The 17,165-nt window shown below is 46.0% G+C and overlaps 1 protein-coding gene across 1 annotated transcript in view; it reads right to left on the bottom strand.

Moving 5' to 3' along the window:
- Window positions 1-4,737, bottom strand: part of SH3TC2 (SH3 domain and tetratricopeptide repeats 2) — a 61,962-nt gene extending 57,225 nt beyond the window's left edge. The window contains exon 1 of the mRNA XM_024738259.1: window positions 4,661-4,737. Coding sequence (XP_024594027.1) covers window positions 4,661-4,712 — 52 coding nt within the window. The 5' untranslated portion in view covers window positions 4,713-4,737. The remainder of the gene's footprint in view (window positions 1-4,660) is intronic.
- Window positions 4,738-17,165: the final 12,428 nt, after the last annotated feature.

The following is a 17,165-nucleotide window of genomic DNA, read 5'->3' as shown; positions in this document are numbered from 1 at the left end:
TTCATCAGCAATGTGTGAAAGTTCCTGTTGCTCCACATTCACATCAGCACTTGATAGTATCAGTCTTCTTAAGTGTAGCCATTCTAGTAGGTTTGCAGTTTTATCTCATTGTTTCAATTTATACTTCCCTAATAACTAATGATGTTGAATATTTTTTCACATGCTTATTTTCCATCCCTGTATTTTCTGAATGAAAGTGTCTGTACATTTTAATTGGGTTGTTTACCTTCTCATTACTGAGTTATAAGATTTTTAAAAAATATTCTGGATACAAGTGTCAGATATGTGGTTTACAAATATTATCCTCCAGTCTATGGCTTCCTCTTTATTTTGTTGGTCGATTCATATAGGTGGTAGAAAAGCAGAATTACTGGTAAAGAGCTCAGCAGGATAGGGGTGAATGAACTTTGCATGCACATGAGCTGACAGAGGACATACTGGAGAGGTGAGTGGTCATGGGGCTAAAATTGATAAATATGGTAGAGTCAGAATAGGGAGAGCATTTTAAGGAAGGCAGAGGAATTTAGATTGGATATAGCAAGCAATATGGAGCTATGAAACATTCCTGCACATAGGTGTGGCAAAACAAAAGTGGAAATTCTACCTGGGATAGCACAGGAAGGACAGAGAGAGGCAAGGAGAAGAAGCATGGAGGATAGCTGAAAAATTGTATGGCAGTCCATGGGTGTGAGTGTGAGAATATGGACTGTGATCTTGGCAAATGAGAAGTCAGGGAATAAAGTGAATGACACTCTATTTTAAAGTTAGAAAAGGGAAGGCATCTTGACATTTTAAATATGAGAGATAAAGATGAGGAGAGGCAATAATTACAGAAAACGAATATTTGAAGGGAATAAAAGACCATTGAGTTCCACTCCTAATTTTACTGTTGAGAAACTAAGGCCCCAGAGAGGAGTAATGATTTTACCGGGGTCACACAGCAAGTCAGCAATAGAGTCAGAGGCCATCCAGATCATTGGGTGCAGACCTTGCCAGTTCCACTACATAAACCCAACCTCAGAATGCTGAGATCTATGGTTTCCAACTTGGGAAATATTTCACTCACAGAAACTTGCTGGAAATGAGAATTCACTCCTATTTCTCCTCTCTCAGTCTCTCCTTGATCCCACCCATCCACCACCACTCCCAACTTTAAGAAGATAACCAAACAGTAAACATTTCCCTGCATTCTTTTCTTCTCCACCCACATTTTTTTTCTTTGACCTGACAAGCATACAACCAGCAATTTTTATGATGTAAACCCACATTGTCCTGTTGGAACAAATACCAAATTAGAATTACAGCTACATTTATCTACATGAATATATCTTAGATCATAATGTTGAGCAAAAAAATAAAAGCAGTTTGCATAATTATATCATTTTAAGGTTAAAAATCTTCAAAATAAATTCTTTGCAATGATACGAGTACACAAATATGTAATAAAAGCACAAAACCACTGAATTCATGAATGTGATTAATTTGGGGGAGGGAGAGTAGGTAGTGAGATTGGGAAGAACTACCAGGGGACCCTAATTGTATCTGTAATCTTTTATTTTTTCAAAAAGTAAAAGAAGTTCTGAAGCTAATATGACAAAAAGTAGAAATTTGCATATTGTTCTCATAGTCTCTATTATCAGTATGTTCAAAGCACCTCACGAGCTTTTTAAAGCTCAAATGTGAAGCATGGTTTGCTATTGTCAGCATTCACCCCCCCATCTCCTATAATTTTACTGATGATTCGTATTTACCAAAAAGGTTGAAAGGAAAGTTACAAACAACAGCGATCAACGTAGGCAAATGTATCTCTCCCACATCCTCTGTTTAAGGGTGTAAGTCTGCCAGATGTCTTCAAGATAGTGTTGAAAGGTAAGGGGGCAGTGCTAGAAGCTTTTAGACCAACAAATCTTGACATGACTTGCTCTGTGATCCTAAGTGAGCAACTGTAGTTTAACAGTGGCAAGAATTTCCAGGGGTCCAGAAGCCAGAAATAATGGCAGTTACTAGAAACCCATCCCCTGCCCACATGCAATCAGGAGATTTATGTGAGTAAGTAAGAAACATCACAGAAACAGATGCTGCAGGCAGAGTCCATGTGTGAGAATGCAGCACACCTGGGGGGTGTCGGGGACAATGTTTGTCATTGTGTCACACCAAGGCAAACCAGCTGGGCAGCTGTCTGGGGTTTAGTACTGTCAAGCCTTCTTCTTTCCTGCCTCCCTAACCCTTGAGGACTGTTGGTCCTCACTGTTTACTCCCACTGAAACGGACACAATGACTGAAGCAGCCAAAGAAGCAGGAGCACAGACTCCTACTCCAGTAGAGTAAGGAATAGGAAGAAGGAACGTGGGAGTGGTCCCTATTAGCTAACAATAAAACAGCCCACAATTACTGAGGATTTATCAGAAGGCAGACACTGTGCTAAATCCATGAGATGAATTATCTGATTTAATCTTCACGAAAGCTCCGTGTGATAGATACTATCATTAGATTCATTTTACAGACAGGAAAACTGAGGTTCGAAGAATATGAGACTTGCCCAAAGTCACACACTATTAGGTCACTCCAGCATGTGTCTCATACTTTGTTGCATTTCTCTAGGATAAATAGGGGGAACCTAGAAGGGGATGTTTACAACAACTGGCCTCAGACCTATAACACCATATCATCCTCCCTAGGGAAATCCCCTGACAAGTACAGAAAACAGTTTAGGGAGATGGCATGAAAAGCCTCAGTAGAAATAAATATCAGGCTGACTCCTGGTGAAAAAGTGAATCCAGGATGCCAACCAATTCGATGGCAAAAATCTGGTGAAACAATAAGATAATTGAATGATAGTATTATAAGAACTTTGAGGATGTTTTCTTCAATGTTGATTGGTTGGTTTTGAGCTGCAGAATTCTTTTACATGAAATTTTGGGTTGAACAACAGGATGTCAAACAGGAGCAGAGCTGCTCCAGCTGAAGCTGGGTGTCAGGGACTAGGAGCAGAGCTCCCTAAGATACCTTCACAGGCAGAGTTAACCCCCTTGTTTTATAGATGAGAAAAGGGAGGCCTAGAGAGAGAGCATGATATGCCAGAGTCATAGAGATGTGATTCATGTGCCTTGTTTTATTTATTGTGCTTAATTAACTGTGTACCAGGTTGTTTTAACTGTTTCACATGTAAACTTAATCCCTACCACAACCCTGTGAGGAAGGCATAATTATATCATAAAATCTACAGGTGAGGAAACTGAAACACAGAAAGGTTAAATAAATTGGTCAAGCCAAATCAAAGAACTAAGATCAAATCCAGACACTCTGGCCTCAAAGGTCAGGTGATTAACTGTGAGGATGCCTGCCTAAGAGGAAGTAGACTGAGTCAGATCTAGAACCCAGGTCCCTGCCTTACAGACCGGTGGTTCTTCATGTTCCCACAGTTCCCATGCAACGTCTGCTCCCACGGGGTGCAATGACAACAGGATTTAGGGGGAGGGTCTGAAAAGTATATACATCTTTGAAATCTGGAGAATCTTTCTTCCAGATTTGTTTCCTAGCTGAAGGTCATGCCTTTGTGCCAAGGGCATTTGCTTGCTTATAAAGTCTAGGGTTGCTTAGTCTGGGAGCCTTTCCCTGCTGGAGGTACCAAGGCGCCTAGGCTGAGACTTCAAGCAGAGGAAGCAGAACGTGGCTGCTTCAGATTCGCTTCAGGAACCTCTAGTGCCTTCCATGTTGTCGAGCCCAGGTCACAAGACTACAGGGGGAAGTCATCTCTCAGAGAGTAGAAGGCCTTAGCTAGAGGTTCTCCTGGGCTCCCCCTCCAAGGAAACATGGCAGTGCTCCAGGAAGATACGGAATCCTAACAAGGGTTAGGAATGATTTCTCGGTGTAATGCTCTTCTGTCTCCCAAGCAAGTCTTCCTCCAAAGCCACCACTCATCCTAATAAATGCCATACACGAGACCACAGGGCCTCACCTTGGTCTTGCTGTGAAAAGAAGCGAGGAGCTTGCATTAAGGTGACTAACAACCCCAGTTTGCCTGGGACTGTCCCGGTTTTAGCACTGAATGCACCCTGGGAAAGCCCTGGGTCCCAGTGAAACCGGCAAGGCTGGTCACCCTGTGTCAAGTCTCAGATGACTTGACAATTCTTAGAGCAACAACTCTGTGACCTCAATTTGACGTACAAAAAAAAAAAAGAAAGAAAGAAAAAATCACACTATAATAGGTAGGAGGCAGGAAACTGCCTGTTTTTCTCCAGTAACATTAACCCGGACAAAAATAGGGTTGAGTGGCTTGGGCCAAGTTTATGACCACTCCTGGGCCCCAGAGGAACTAACTGCCTGAGCTTTCTTCCTGAACTAGGGAATCTTGGGAAGAAAGGAAGGAAGGGCTTAGTCACACCCTGGGAATGGCAGCCAAAAGCAGCACTCTCTCCTCCTCCTAGAGCAAGCTCAAAGCCTCTTTCTTCAGGAAACGTAGATGCTTCCCAGGCTTCACTCCCTTTTCACAAAGCCAGAATGACAAATACTAAGTGAGGAAGGGAGAAGAAGAAGCCAGAAAGTACAACCATCTCCCCATCTTTAGAAGAGTAGCTCCCCCAACCCAGCAGATCCGTAAGCCTTCACTGGACCCACCACCTCAGCCAAGCCACAGGCCGGGGCACCCCAGGAAACTCACCTGGCCCCCAGGACAGACTCCGCTCCCAAGGGATGCAGAAGCAGCCACCCATGTGTGCACCATCCTCCCCAGGCCAAGGCCCCTGGGAACACCAGCCAGAAGAGCACTGGGAGGGGACAGCCTCCCAGCGGTGTCCCTCCCCCCGCCTCCTCCCTGGCACACGAGGGACCAAGTCCCGCTCAATGCACAATGCAGTCTTTGATATCCTGGCTGAGGCAGCAGGCCCAGGGAGGATGGGAGGGGCAGCCCAGCCCTCAGGACCCGTAGTCCTTGCACTGTCAGGCCTCTGACTGGGGAGTAGAGCTCCTCCCTGCCTCTCTACAGATTGCTTCATGCCTATCAGGCTGTGGCACATTCCACACATTCTAGGATTGAGATACACAGTTCGGTTCTTATGGGGGTGGATGGGATGGGGAGGAGGAATCAAGGCTGCTGCTGTTCTTGCTCCCTCCCTGACTGGCTTGGCCCACAGTAACTTGCCTGCTACTGGGAATGGGCTCCCCACCCATCCTCTCTGTGCAGACACCTCCCTTGGCTATCTGGGTGAAGCTGGACCTGTGGGCACAGCATCTTACCTCACCCCCAACAGCATCAGTAAGCCAACGCCCAGCCCTGGCTCCCAAAGTCTTGGTCCGAAGGAATCCAGGAAATCTCCTGATGTAGCCCAGCATCTTACAGATAAGAGGATGGAGGACCAAGTATGTTAAGGCCACAAGTATGCACAAAAAACGGTCACACCAGACCAAACTCTTTTCCATTTTGGATAAGGAGCAGAGCAGGGGGATGCAGTTGGTATGCTATGGCTGAATTTCAGAAAACCTCCCATGACATCTCCTGAAGGAGACGGAGAAAATATAGCTGAATGCCAACAATGTTAGAGGCGTGACTGATCCAACAACCTAGCTCAAGGACCATTAATTACTTACTGTTTCCTTAATGCCCAAAGCAAAGGTTGGTGGTGAGTGGTCCAAAGAGTGAGGAGGTGTGGCCTAGGGAAGGCAAGGGTCCTGACTTGCAGGCTGCTTGGAGGCTGAACTTGCGATTACTCTCATCAGCACTTTAAGGAGGGAGATGGCCTGGTCAAGGTTATATTCTGGCAGGAGCACTGGGATGACAGTGTGAAGGATAGCCTAGGGGTCAGTCTCACTGGAGTGATAAGGGTGTCCACTGCACATCCCAGCTCAGCCCCAGGTGGCAGGGCCATGCCTCTGAAGTCTGGCTTCAATTTCAGTGCTTACTTGTCTTGCCTCCTAGTGACTGAATGTTCGCTATAGGTCAGGCACTTATCATACACTATTTCATTTAAATCCCATAACAGCCCCATAATATTAGCATTATCATCTCTATTTTGTAAGCGAGAAAGCTAATGCAGGTATAATTGCCCAAGGCCCCACCATTTATGATTGTCAGATTCAGGGCTTGAACCAGGTCTAGTTGATTCCACAGCCCAGGAGCTTCTCTTTTCTAATATTCAGGCTCTTTCCATGACTACAATGAGGAAGGATTTGGTGATCTGATGCTGAGCCCTCTGGAGCTAGCTGAGCACTCACGGAGGGCCCGGGAGAGGAGGGCTGGGATGGGGCCAGGAATGCAGGGACACAGGGTCTCTCTGATCACAGAACTGCCGTGGAGGATGTTTTCCTTGCACACATCTGTTTAAAAGTTTCCGCTTCCCATAATGTGTCTCATGTCTTTTCCCCTCACCAAAGCACAGTGTTTTAAGTATGAATTAGGATGTTTTCTTGGGCCTAGGATAAAAGGGCAAGGGTTCCTTTAGAAAGCAGCCACTAAGAACTTTGGGAGGTACATGGGAATCAGTGAAGAGAGACCATGGTCTAACCTGCACATGATGATGAATGCTCAGACTTAACATTTCTCCTTGACTTGGCTGCACACCATTTCTATACAGGTGCGGCAACAGAGGTCAGAAATTGTAAATGATCAAGACCAACCAATGGAAGGAACCCCAGGCCATCTGTCAGAGATGACACCCTGAGGCAGTTGGTTGAGACACACACATTTTGGCAAATCTGAAATAAATGGTTCATTTTGGAAAAAGTCATTATTGCTTCTCTTGAGATGCAGGAAATCAGTGCTCTTCTGCTTATGGATAGCTCAGATGAATTAGCAAGAACAAAGAGCTTTCCAGACAAGAGAGCAGCAGGTACAAAGGCACTAAGGCTGGAACTTGCTTAGAAAGCTAAAGGAAAAGTGTGTGTGGTCGGAGTCTAGTGAGGCAGGACCAGATATAGAGATGAGGTCAGTGAAGGCAGCAAGAAGCCAGGTTGTGTAGGACTTTGAAGGCCATCTAAAGGCTTCAGCTTGTACATTGTGTGAGATGGGAGCCGATGGAGGACACTAAATAGAGGAGTCATGTGACTGACTTATGATTTTTAAAGAGTCTCTCTGGCTGCTCCTTGGAAAATAGGCTGCAGCTGGAATTCCAAGTATGCAGCAATTGTAACAACCAGGAGAGAGATGATGATGGCTTGAACCAGGGTAATAGCAATGGATATTTTTGAATGAAGAGCATATTAGTCAAAGTTCTCTAAGGGAAACAAATCCAATAGGATATATATGTGTGTGTGTGTGTGTGTGTGTGTGTGTGTGTGTGTGTGTGTGTGTGTGTGTGTATATGTGAAAACATGGTACAATGTTCCTCTGGTGTGTGACCAGGCATTCTGATTTGTTATGGAAACCAGACACCCAGATTTTCAGGTAAAGTTTCCAAATTTTTAAATATTCACAAACTGATTCAGAACATCTTGCAAATCACTGTGTGAGCCAATACTTTAGGGCAGATAAACATGCCTGCAGGCCAAATTCAGCCCAAGACCAGCCAGTTTGCCACTTCAGATGAAAAATTGAATTTTTTTCTTGTAAAATTTACAATCTAGTTGGGACAATAATACATGCACTTGGGTACGACAATTCAGTGGAAGAACTGAAAGACCATGTTATGGGTAGAATTGTGGCCCCCAAAAGTGATGTATTGAAGACTTAACCCCCAGTACATCAGAATGTGATTTTACTTGGAAATACAGATTGTCGTAGATGTAATTATTTAGGTTCAGATGAGTTCATACTGGAATAGGGTAGGCCCCTAATTCAATATGACTGGTTTCCTTATTTAAAAAAACTAACAAAAAATAAACCCACCCTGTGAAGAGATAGAGACACAGAAGGTGACAATGAATGGAGAAATTAGAATTCTGCAGCTGCAAGCCAAGGGATGCCAAGGATTGCCAGCAACCACCAGAAGCTAGGAAGACGCAAGGATCCTTCCTCTGCAGGTTTCAGAGGGTGCATAGCCATGCAAATACCTTGATTTGGGGCTTCTAGCCTCCAGAATTATGAGACAGTAAGTTTCTGTTGTTTTAACCACTCAGTTTGTGATACTTTGTGAGGGCAGCCCAAGGAAACAAATGTAGACCACATGAGAGAGAAGAACAACAGGTCACTTATTCAATCACATTATTCAGTGAACAAATAATTATAGAACATCTGCTATACCTAGGCATTGATCTAAGTTGTGAAGGTACAGCAGCGAACAAAACAGACAAAAGACTCTCCCTTGTGTAGCTTACATTCTAGTGAGGGGAGAAAGACAAGAAACAGTAAATAAGTAACTTATGCAGTGTGTTAAAAAGATGGGAAATGATACAGAAAAAAGGAATGGAACTGCCAGAGTAGAGAGGCTGCAGTTTTCAGAAGGGCGGAGAGAGAGTTGTCACTGAGAAGGTGACAGCTGCGTGACCTGGGGGGCAGAGGGTATCATGGGCATCCAGGAGAAGAGCCTGCCAGGAAAAGGGAAGTGCCAGCGCCAAGGCCCTGAGGCAGGGGTGTGCGGGCATGCTGGAGGAAGAGCAAGGGAGGGTGTAACCTGAGCAGAGTGAAAACGGGGCAGGAAGCAGAGGGTACCCCCAAAGGAGTAATTAAAGAGAGTTTAAAGAAGAAGCTATTTACAACAGTGTGGGCAGGGTTAAAGAAAACCAGCAAGGATGGTGAGACACCCCAGGGTTAGGAAGACTAAAAAGCCATTAACATCCTGAAAGGAAGCCTGACGGGACAAGAGAATGGCTGTTGGAATCTAGCAAGAGCTGGATGCAGGCCAGGACTAATGACAGGAGCTGTGTTATTAATAGTGGAACACAGCTGTGGCCTAGCCAAGGCCATATGTGCACAGGGGGCAGAGGAATAAATACTCCATCCGCTCACCTCCCATCTTCCATTGACTGAACACAACTGGAAGCCAAAGGGTGAGAGAGCTGAGTTGAGGATCCCTGTAGAGGCCAGCCTCCCGGGGGGCACAGAGCAGGGGAGAGAAGGGTGGAGAGGTGATTCCAGAGGATAACTGAAGATTATCCAGTACAAGGGGAGGGGTAACAGCATCCTGAAGATGCAGGGTTTACTGGACCACTTTAAGGAGGTTGGCTTTCACTCTGAGTGAAATGGCAGCCATTGCAGAGTTTTGAGCAGAAGAATGATGTGACTTACAATCTGAAAGAATCAGAGGAGCTATCATAGGCTACTGCAATAATCCAAGCAAGAGGGAAGGGTGTCATGGGCCAGGGTGGTAGCAGTGGAAGTAGTGAGATGTGGCGATATTCCAGCATATTTTGAAGGTAGAGGCAGAACTGCCTGTGAATGAGATGCAGGCTGTGAGAGAAGGAGGAGTGAAGGATGGCTCCCCATGTTTGGGCCTCAGCACCTACAAGGAGCAGGGTAGCCATGACCTGAGATGGGGGTCCCACAGGGGGAGCAAGCTTGGCTGAGTGGTTGGGTGAACAGGTTGAGTATAAGAGGTCTATTCTCCATCGGCTTGAGGACATTGAACCGGCAGTAGGATACACAAGTCTGGAGTTCAGGGGAAAGGCCTCTACTGGAATCATCAGTATACAGAGATATACTGGAGACATAAGGAGAAGGTTAGCATGTCCTAATGAGAACAGCAAAGAAAGCTTCATGGAGGAGGTGTGACTGGGGGCCTTGAAGGATGGAATTTTGACAGGCAGACATAGGTGGGAAGAGGATCCCAGACCGAGGAAAAGCCATTAGCAAAGGTGCTAGGATTGGCACTGGGGACAAGTTTAGGAAAAAGTCATTCCGTTTGAATGAGCCGAAGGACTGATGGAGGGAGCCGAGATGTAAGCCTCTTAACTTCTGGTTCATTCACTTACCTATTTATTCATTGAACATTGGTCACCTTACTTTAAACGCTATTTTTGTTGTGGACATTAATAATAATAAATGCTTACTGAGCTCTTTCATGTTCCTGTGAAAAGTCCACATTTAATCTTCACCCCCTACTTAAAGATCAGCAAACTAAGAGTCTGGGTGACTCACCCCAGCTCACCCGCTCACTGGGCACAGCAGAGTCAGGGTTTGAGCCCAGGAGGGGAACTGCGGGGCCCTGGTCCTCACCACTCTGGTCAGTGCCTGAAGCTCTGCCAGGAGGACTGATCCGCGTCTGTGCGGTGTAGACACGCGGCCGTCACAGGTGCAGATAGGTCACCACACCACGGGCGAGGTGACGCCCAGACTTTCCTCTGCAAGTAGTGAAAGTGAGCCCTTGCCAGGGGTCAGCTGAGGAACTAGCCCAGCAGCTCAGGGAGGAGGCCTGGCTGCTGACCTGCTGACCGGGGCAGAGGTCACCACACTGCCAGCTCTGACCTCACCCAGGACTGCTGACTGCTCTTTCCAAAGCGTCAGTTTCCTGTTTCTTGGCTCCCACATCCAACCTGGGGTCAAGGGCAGGCAACCGACGCCCTTGAGCTGTGGGCTGTGAAAGGTGAGCTGTGAAAGTGTCCTTACAGTAACGTGTCCACTCCCCAACCCCAGTTAAAGATAAAGAAACTGAGCCCTAGGGCTTCCCTGGTGGTGCAGTGGTTGAGAGTCTGCCTGCCGATACAGGGGACACAGGTTCGTGCCCCGGTCCGGGAAGATCCCACATGCCGCGGAGCGGCTGGGCCCGTGAGCCGTGGCCGCTGAGCCTGCGTGTCCGGAGCCTGTGCTCCGCAACGGGAGAGGCCACAACAGTGAGAGGCCAGCGTACCGCAAAAAAAAAAAAAGACTAAGTCATTCGTTCAACACTTTTAGGCAATTTTGTGGCAAAGCCTCCCTCAGACCTCAAACCTCAGGACTCTCAGTTCAGCGTGCTTCCACAAAACATGACCAATTAATCAGTTCATGTTTTAAAAGTAGGTTCCCTAGTGAGCAGGCTGGGATAGGATGAGGTGTGTGTGTATGTTTGCCAAGTACAAGCCCAGGGTCTGACACTCCCCACCCCTCCCAGGGAAGAGAATTTCTCCTCAGTCCAGCTTATCTTGAAGAGGAAGTCAGGTTTTCAGGGAATGGGAGAGCAAGGGGGAGCCCTTCCGTCCAGCAAGTCCACCTCAGGTGTCTTTCCTGGGCACCTGGGCACCCACAGCCTGTGCAGCAGCATGGCTGGAAATAGTGAGAACTGGAAGGAACCTAAATGCCTATCAGTGTGGAGATGGGCAAATATGATGGTGCATTTAAGTCAGCAGTGAAAAAGCATGAAGCAGGTCTAGATAGAGAGTCAGAAGACCTCTAAGACATACTCTGAGGCAAAAACTGAAGAAACCTGTATGTAGCACATACGGTGTGGTCCCATTTACGTACAGAAGCACACTATATATGTGACTTCGGATGTATAGGAAAGGGCTCACATTGCCTGATGATGGCCATTTGTTCATTCATTCCACAGATGCATATCGAGTGCCCTCCCTGTGCCCCTCACTGCGCTGGATGAGGGATCAGCAGTGAGCAGGGCAGACAACATCCTGACCTCCTGTAGCCCGGTGAGGGGTGGAATGGGGGTAGGGGAAAAGGAACATGATGTCTTTATTTACGTACTTCTGTGTTATGGCAAGTTTTTCAGCTAGAATGTTTCATGATGATGTCATATTAAATACAAAACATAAGAACAAAGAGAAGAAGGTGGAAGAAGAAGAGGAGGAGGAGAGAGGCATAGGTAAGCACATTGTGTCAGGGGTGGTCGTGAGAGGGTGACTTTCAAGCTGTTAACACTCCGGATCTGACTTGAGGAATGGTCTCTTGTACTGAGCATCATAGAAGGACGATATCAACTGGAGAATGCCAGACACAATGTCCGCAGCATCTTCGAAGTAAGAAGGCATATTCCAGTAAGAGAAAGCCCTGAAACTCCTCACAGTTTCTTGATGGTCTTCAGAGAGCACTGCCTGTAGCTGATTATAGCTCCCAGAAGAGGCAACTTTTTAATCCACGGATCATCTTCTGGGGCTGATGCCGTGAAAATAACTACACTGTTTTTTTCTGGGAATGTAGTCTTACAGACAGGGCCTTACACCCTCCTCCCCTGACCTAGTGCCTCCATCTGACCAGCAACCTGTTTAAGGGCCTTAATGGGGCTGGGATCCATGACTAATAGCAGAGGAACCCTCTTCTTTTCTTGAAGGTGCTACATCTCTACTCAGATAGTCTACCTGAGAGCCGACTGCACAGTCGGTTTTATGGATACACAGAAGGGCATGCCCTTCCCCACCTGAGCACCTCCCAGCCCTGGGGCTTGTCTTCTCTGGGCAGAAGAATCGGCAAGACAAGCTATTGGCCAATAAGTTAACAGAAATGTTACCACCACCCTGTGGTCTCAGCGATCAACTTGGACATTAGATTTGTGGTCAGACAACCTAAGTTCAAATCCTGGCTCTGCCATTTTCAAGCTGTATGCTCTTTGGCATGTTTCTAACTTTGTAAATAGCAATAATAATAATAATTAAATGGAGGTAACAAAAAAATTCTCCCTCAAAAGTGGTTGTGAGAATACAGGTGTTTATAGATGTTTGTTTTTCATGTGTGCACATCTTGCGTGTGTGTGTGTGTGTACATTGTTCTACTAATCTTAGGCATTTTCTCCATGCATCTGGAGCTGGCAGGACTCTGAGGATAAAGGGACATCCTAGGTGAGCAGAATGTACCTGTCAGCTGTGACAGAGAGAAAATTTCAGTTCCAAGTAAAACCAGATCTGCCTGTCCTCAGAGAAAATCAGAAAGGTTCCTTTTGGTTACTTCAGGCAAAGGCATCCAGCCTAGGCCACCCTAGCTGCATTTCAGTCCTTACTCCTACATTGGCTAACATTTTCAACAGACAGGAATTTTACAAGCTGTTTACTTAAGGAAAAAAAAACAAAATCTCATGCTTAACTATTTTCATCATTATGGTATTGGCTTTGTGACCTAGTAAATATTTTTAAAGCGAAAGGAAATGTGTTTGTCTGTCTCTCTCCATCTTTCTTTCTTTTCTGGTGTTTTCATTGGTAAATTTCATTGGGTGACATTGGATGAGTCAGCCATTTTCCCTTAAGTTCTTTCCCCTCTTCCTTATGTAATGTAGTTTTGAGTCCCCACACCATTCATGTCTTGCTCCGGTGAAGACTTTGTCCAAGTTCCTCTGGAAGTGGGGTGCCCAGATCTCCATCCAGTTGGCCAATACAGCTTTGTATTCTGTATATAGCTCCGAGGCACTGTCCCCTCCTTTGTTTTACTTACTGTACTTCTATTAAAGGATCCCAAGCTTACATCATCTTACTGAGTCAGGAGACAGCTCATATTCTATTCACTTGGAGAGATTTATCAAAATTCAGATGCCTAGAACACTCTATGACATAAATCACAGCAAGATCCTTTTTGATCCACCTCCTAGAGAAATGGAAATAAAAACAAAAATAAACAAATGGGACCTAATGAAATTTAAAAGCTTTTGCCCAGCAAAGGAATCAATAAACAAGACGAAAAGACAACCCTCAGAATGGGAGAAAATATTTGCAAATGATGCAACTCACATACCTAGGGGCAGGGCAGGAATAAAGATGCAGACATAGAGAATGGACTTGACACAGGGAGGGGGTAGGGTAAGCTGGGACGAAGTGAGAGAGTAGCATGGACTTATATATACTACCAAATGTAAAATAGGTAGCTAGTAGGAAGCAGCCTCATAGCACAGGGAGATCAGCTCAGTGCTTTGTGGCCACCTAGAGAGGTGGGATAGGGAGGGCGGGAGGGAGACGCAAGAAGGAGGAGATATGGGGATATATGTATATGTATAGCTGAGTCACTTTGTTTTAAAGCAGAAACTAACACACCATTGTAAAGCAATTAGACTCCAATAAAGATGTTAAAAAAAATTCAGATGCCTAGATTGTGTCCAACCTCAACGTATCATTATCTCTGCGGCGGTGTGATTGGAGGTCTTCTTTTAGATCCATTCCACGTGATTCTACTGTGCATCCAGATTTTGGCAAATAATACCCCAGAGATTTCTTTCACAGGGATGAAGGGCAGGTAGGTATGTATTTCAGGGATGAATATTTCCTTCCTTCTGATCCACACCAAAGTTAATTAAAAGCCTTAAGCACAAGAAGGCAGCACACGCAGGGGCATCACACTGTGAAAAGAATCTGAGAGCGTCGCTTTTATCCCTCAAGGTCCACAAATAACCAAATAACAACTTACAATTGTACAGGAGTTCCCTATTGACAAATTCCTCCATCCCACCTCATTCTCACACCATATCTGTGACATAGGGGTTGGACCTGTCATTTTGCAAGTGATATAAGTGTTGTCTGAGAGGTCAGATGACTTCTCCAAGGTCTTACTATTAGTAATTGGCAGAGATGGATTTTCTCAAACATTCCAGCCAGCACCAGCACATAGAGTAGCTTTCCCCACTTAAGACATCCAGGAAGACATGAACCAACAACTTTGTCAATTAGACCCCTGTCTAATAATAAAGATCAGAATTATTTTAACCTACACAGAACCACATATGTACAGGGGTCAAGAAAACAAGCAAAACAAGTTTATCATACATGCATTATAACCTAAAGGTTTCAACAATACGTGAGCACCCAGAGAAAGTAGGAAAGAAAAACCATTTAAATAGGGTGGCCAGGGCTTCACAGACTTTAACATGGATGTGAATTATGTGGTGTGGTAGACATAACAATGGCCCCCAAAGATGCCCTAACCCCCAGAACCTGTTAATAATGTTACCTTTCCCAACTAAACAGACTTCGTTGGATATGATTTAAGTTATGGAATTTGAGAAGCGTAGATTTGGATTATCCAGATGTAATCACATGGATCTTTATAAGTGGGAGGTAGGAGGGTCAGAGGCAGAAGCAGATGTGATGGCAGAACTAGAAGCAGAGGTTAGAATCAGAGGAAATCATTTAAAGATGCTACTATAATGCTGGTTTTAGATGGAAGAAGGGACCATGAGCCAAGGAATGTGGGAAACCTCTAAAAGCTGGAAAAAGCAAGGAATAGATTCTTGCCTAGAACTTCCAAAAGGAACGCAGCTCAGCCAACACCTTGATTTTATTTAGCCCAGTAAGACCCACTTCAGACTTCTCACATCAGAACTTTAAGATAAGAAATTTGAGTTGTTTTAAACCACCAAGTTTGTAATTTGTTACAGCAGGCCTAGGAAATGAATACACCTGGAAACTGGTAAAATGCAGATCTTTATCCTGGGTCTAGGAAGGCGTGGGAAACTCCGTTGGGAGCATGGTGTGCTACCTGTGTGCTGGTCCTTGGACCACACCTTGAACAGCAAGGCCATGAGCAAATCCCCTGTAACCGTTCCTCCAATGACTGGAGGCCTCCACTTAGCAGAGCATGGAAGCATTGATCCTGCAGACCCCTGAGTTCCTTACCTCTGACGGCCCAAGCATCCATCCACTTGAAAATGGTGCAGGCCCCTTGTCAGTCTTACATTTAATGTCACCTGTTCTGAGAGCTAACCCCCTTTTATTCTCTATTTCTGCCCCTTGTTTATTTGCCTCACAGATTGTAATTGTAAGTCTGGGCGTTTTGCTTATCGTCTCCCTCCTCATGTATCTGCTGCCTCATGCCCACTGTGCAGCACAGTGCCTAGCACAGAATAGACTCTCCTGTGTGACTGAATGAATGAACTAAAGAATTAAGGAATCCCTTAGTTCTTTTTAAAATAAATGCCAAAATCTCTCACATCTTATTTGTACAACTGAATTTTTTAAGCTACAGAATCCAAAAGTTTACAATGATCCAAGGAGGTTTATCTTCTCAGACTGGCCTCTATATTCCAAGCAGATGAAATCAGTCTATTGATCTTTCTCACCCATGTTCAAGATTTCTCCCCAAATTTGAAAAGCCTGCTATAGAAGTCAGTTCCTGGGCTTCCCTGGTGGCACAGTGGTTGAGAGTCCGCCTGCCGATGCAGGGGACACGGGTTCGTGCCCCGGTCCAGGAAGATCCCACATGCCGTGGAGCGGCTGGGCCCGTGAGCCATGGCCACTAGGCCTGCGCGTCCGGAGCCTGTGCTCCGCAACGGGAGAGGTCACATCAGTGAGAAGCTCACATACCGAAAAAAAAAAAAAAAAGTCAGTTCCTGTGAAGCAGACTCTGGACAATTTGCAGGCAGGAAGCTTGTGGGGACATGTTCACACAATCCATACAGAAAGGGGATGAGGGAAACAGGACTGGGCAGAGGGAGGAGTGGGCTGCAATGCAGACCCAACAATGTCCTCCACTGGTTCGTACAGGGAGTAGGCATGGCCCTTCAGACTTGTCCTTAACTGGGGCAAGGGTGCCCAGTAACAACCAGTCACTGGACTGGTTACATTCCTGTAGAAACCAGTCATTGAGGGCAGGCTGCCCCAGAAGGGGTCACAAGGTGGAGATGGCACCCTTCAGTTCTAGGTAAGCCCCAAAGAAGGACTCACCTGGGAGCTGCCAACCCCGAAAGCTTCCCAGAATTGGGGGCAGGAGTGGGCCAGTGGTGATAGGTGAGAATTTAGGGAGACCCACCACACTCACCACGCATGCCTTGTTTCCTCGGTTACTGGGGGAAAAGAAACTATTAAAAGCCAGGATAAAGCTCTGTGTCACACCAATATGAACCAGAGAGGAATAGACTAGAGATGCAAAAAGGAGAAGAATGCTGATGTGGAAGGGTCCAGAGGGAGGGAAACCGGCGTGGACCTGAGGGTGTACCCACAGAGCCTGTCTTGAGACAGGGTTCTTCTGAGGTGGGCCAGCTGGAGAATGTGATGTGTGAAGGCGTCAAGAATGTGGAGAAAGGAGGTGGGCATTTGGGGTAGGCCACAGGTAAGGCCACAATATAAAGAGAGAGAAGGTGGGGAAGGGTACGTGGGGCAGCGTAATAAGCTGATTAGAAAGAAATGAGAGGATTGCTGGGCACAGTGAGGGCTGGGCTGGGCTGGCTATTAGGAGTTTGCAGGGGGCCAGTCATGGGAGCTTATGTCTTTCTTCCAGTAGCCTTGAAACAAAGGAGGGACAGCAGACAGTTCCCAGCTAGCAAAGCAGGTGTGGCAGGGAGACACTGGGTGAGAGAATCAGTGGCTGGTGAGTCACCAAAATGGGTGCCCTCGAGTCCGGCTGGATGAAGAGGCCAAGATGGGTGGAAAGGGTTATAAGAACAGGCTTGGCTTCCCTGGTG

This window comes from Neophocaena asiaeorientalis, unplaced genomic scaffold (assembly GCF_003031525.2).
Source record: "Neophocaena asiaeorientalis asiaeorientalis breed wild unplaced genomic scaffold, Neophocaena_asiaeorientalis_V1.1 scaffold404, whole genome shotgun sequence".
In the NCBI taxonomy this organism is placed as follows: Eukaryota; Metazoa; Chordata; class Mammalia; order Artiodactyla; family Phocoenidae; genus Neophocaena; species Neophocaena asiaeorientalis.
The sequence above is the reverse complement of the archived record's forward strand: the minus strand, read 5'-3'. Positions and strand labels throughout refer to the sequence as shown.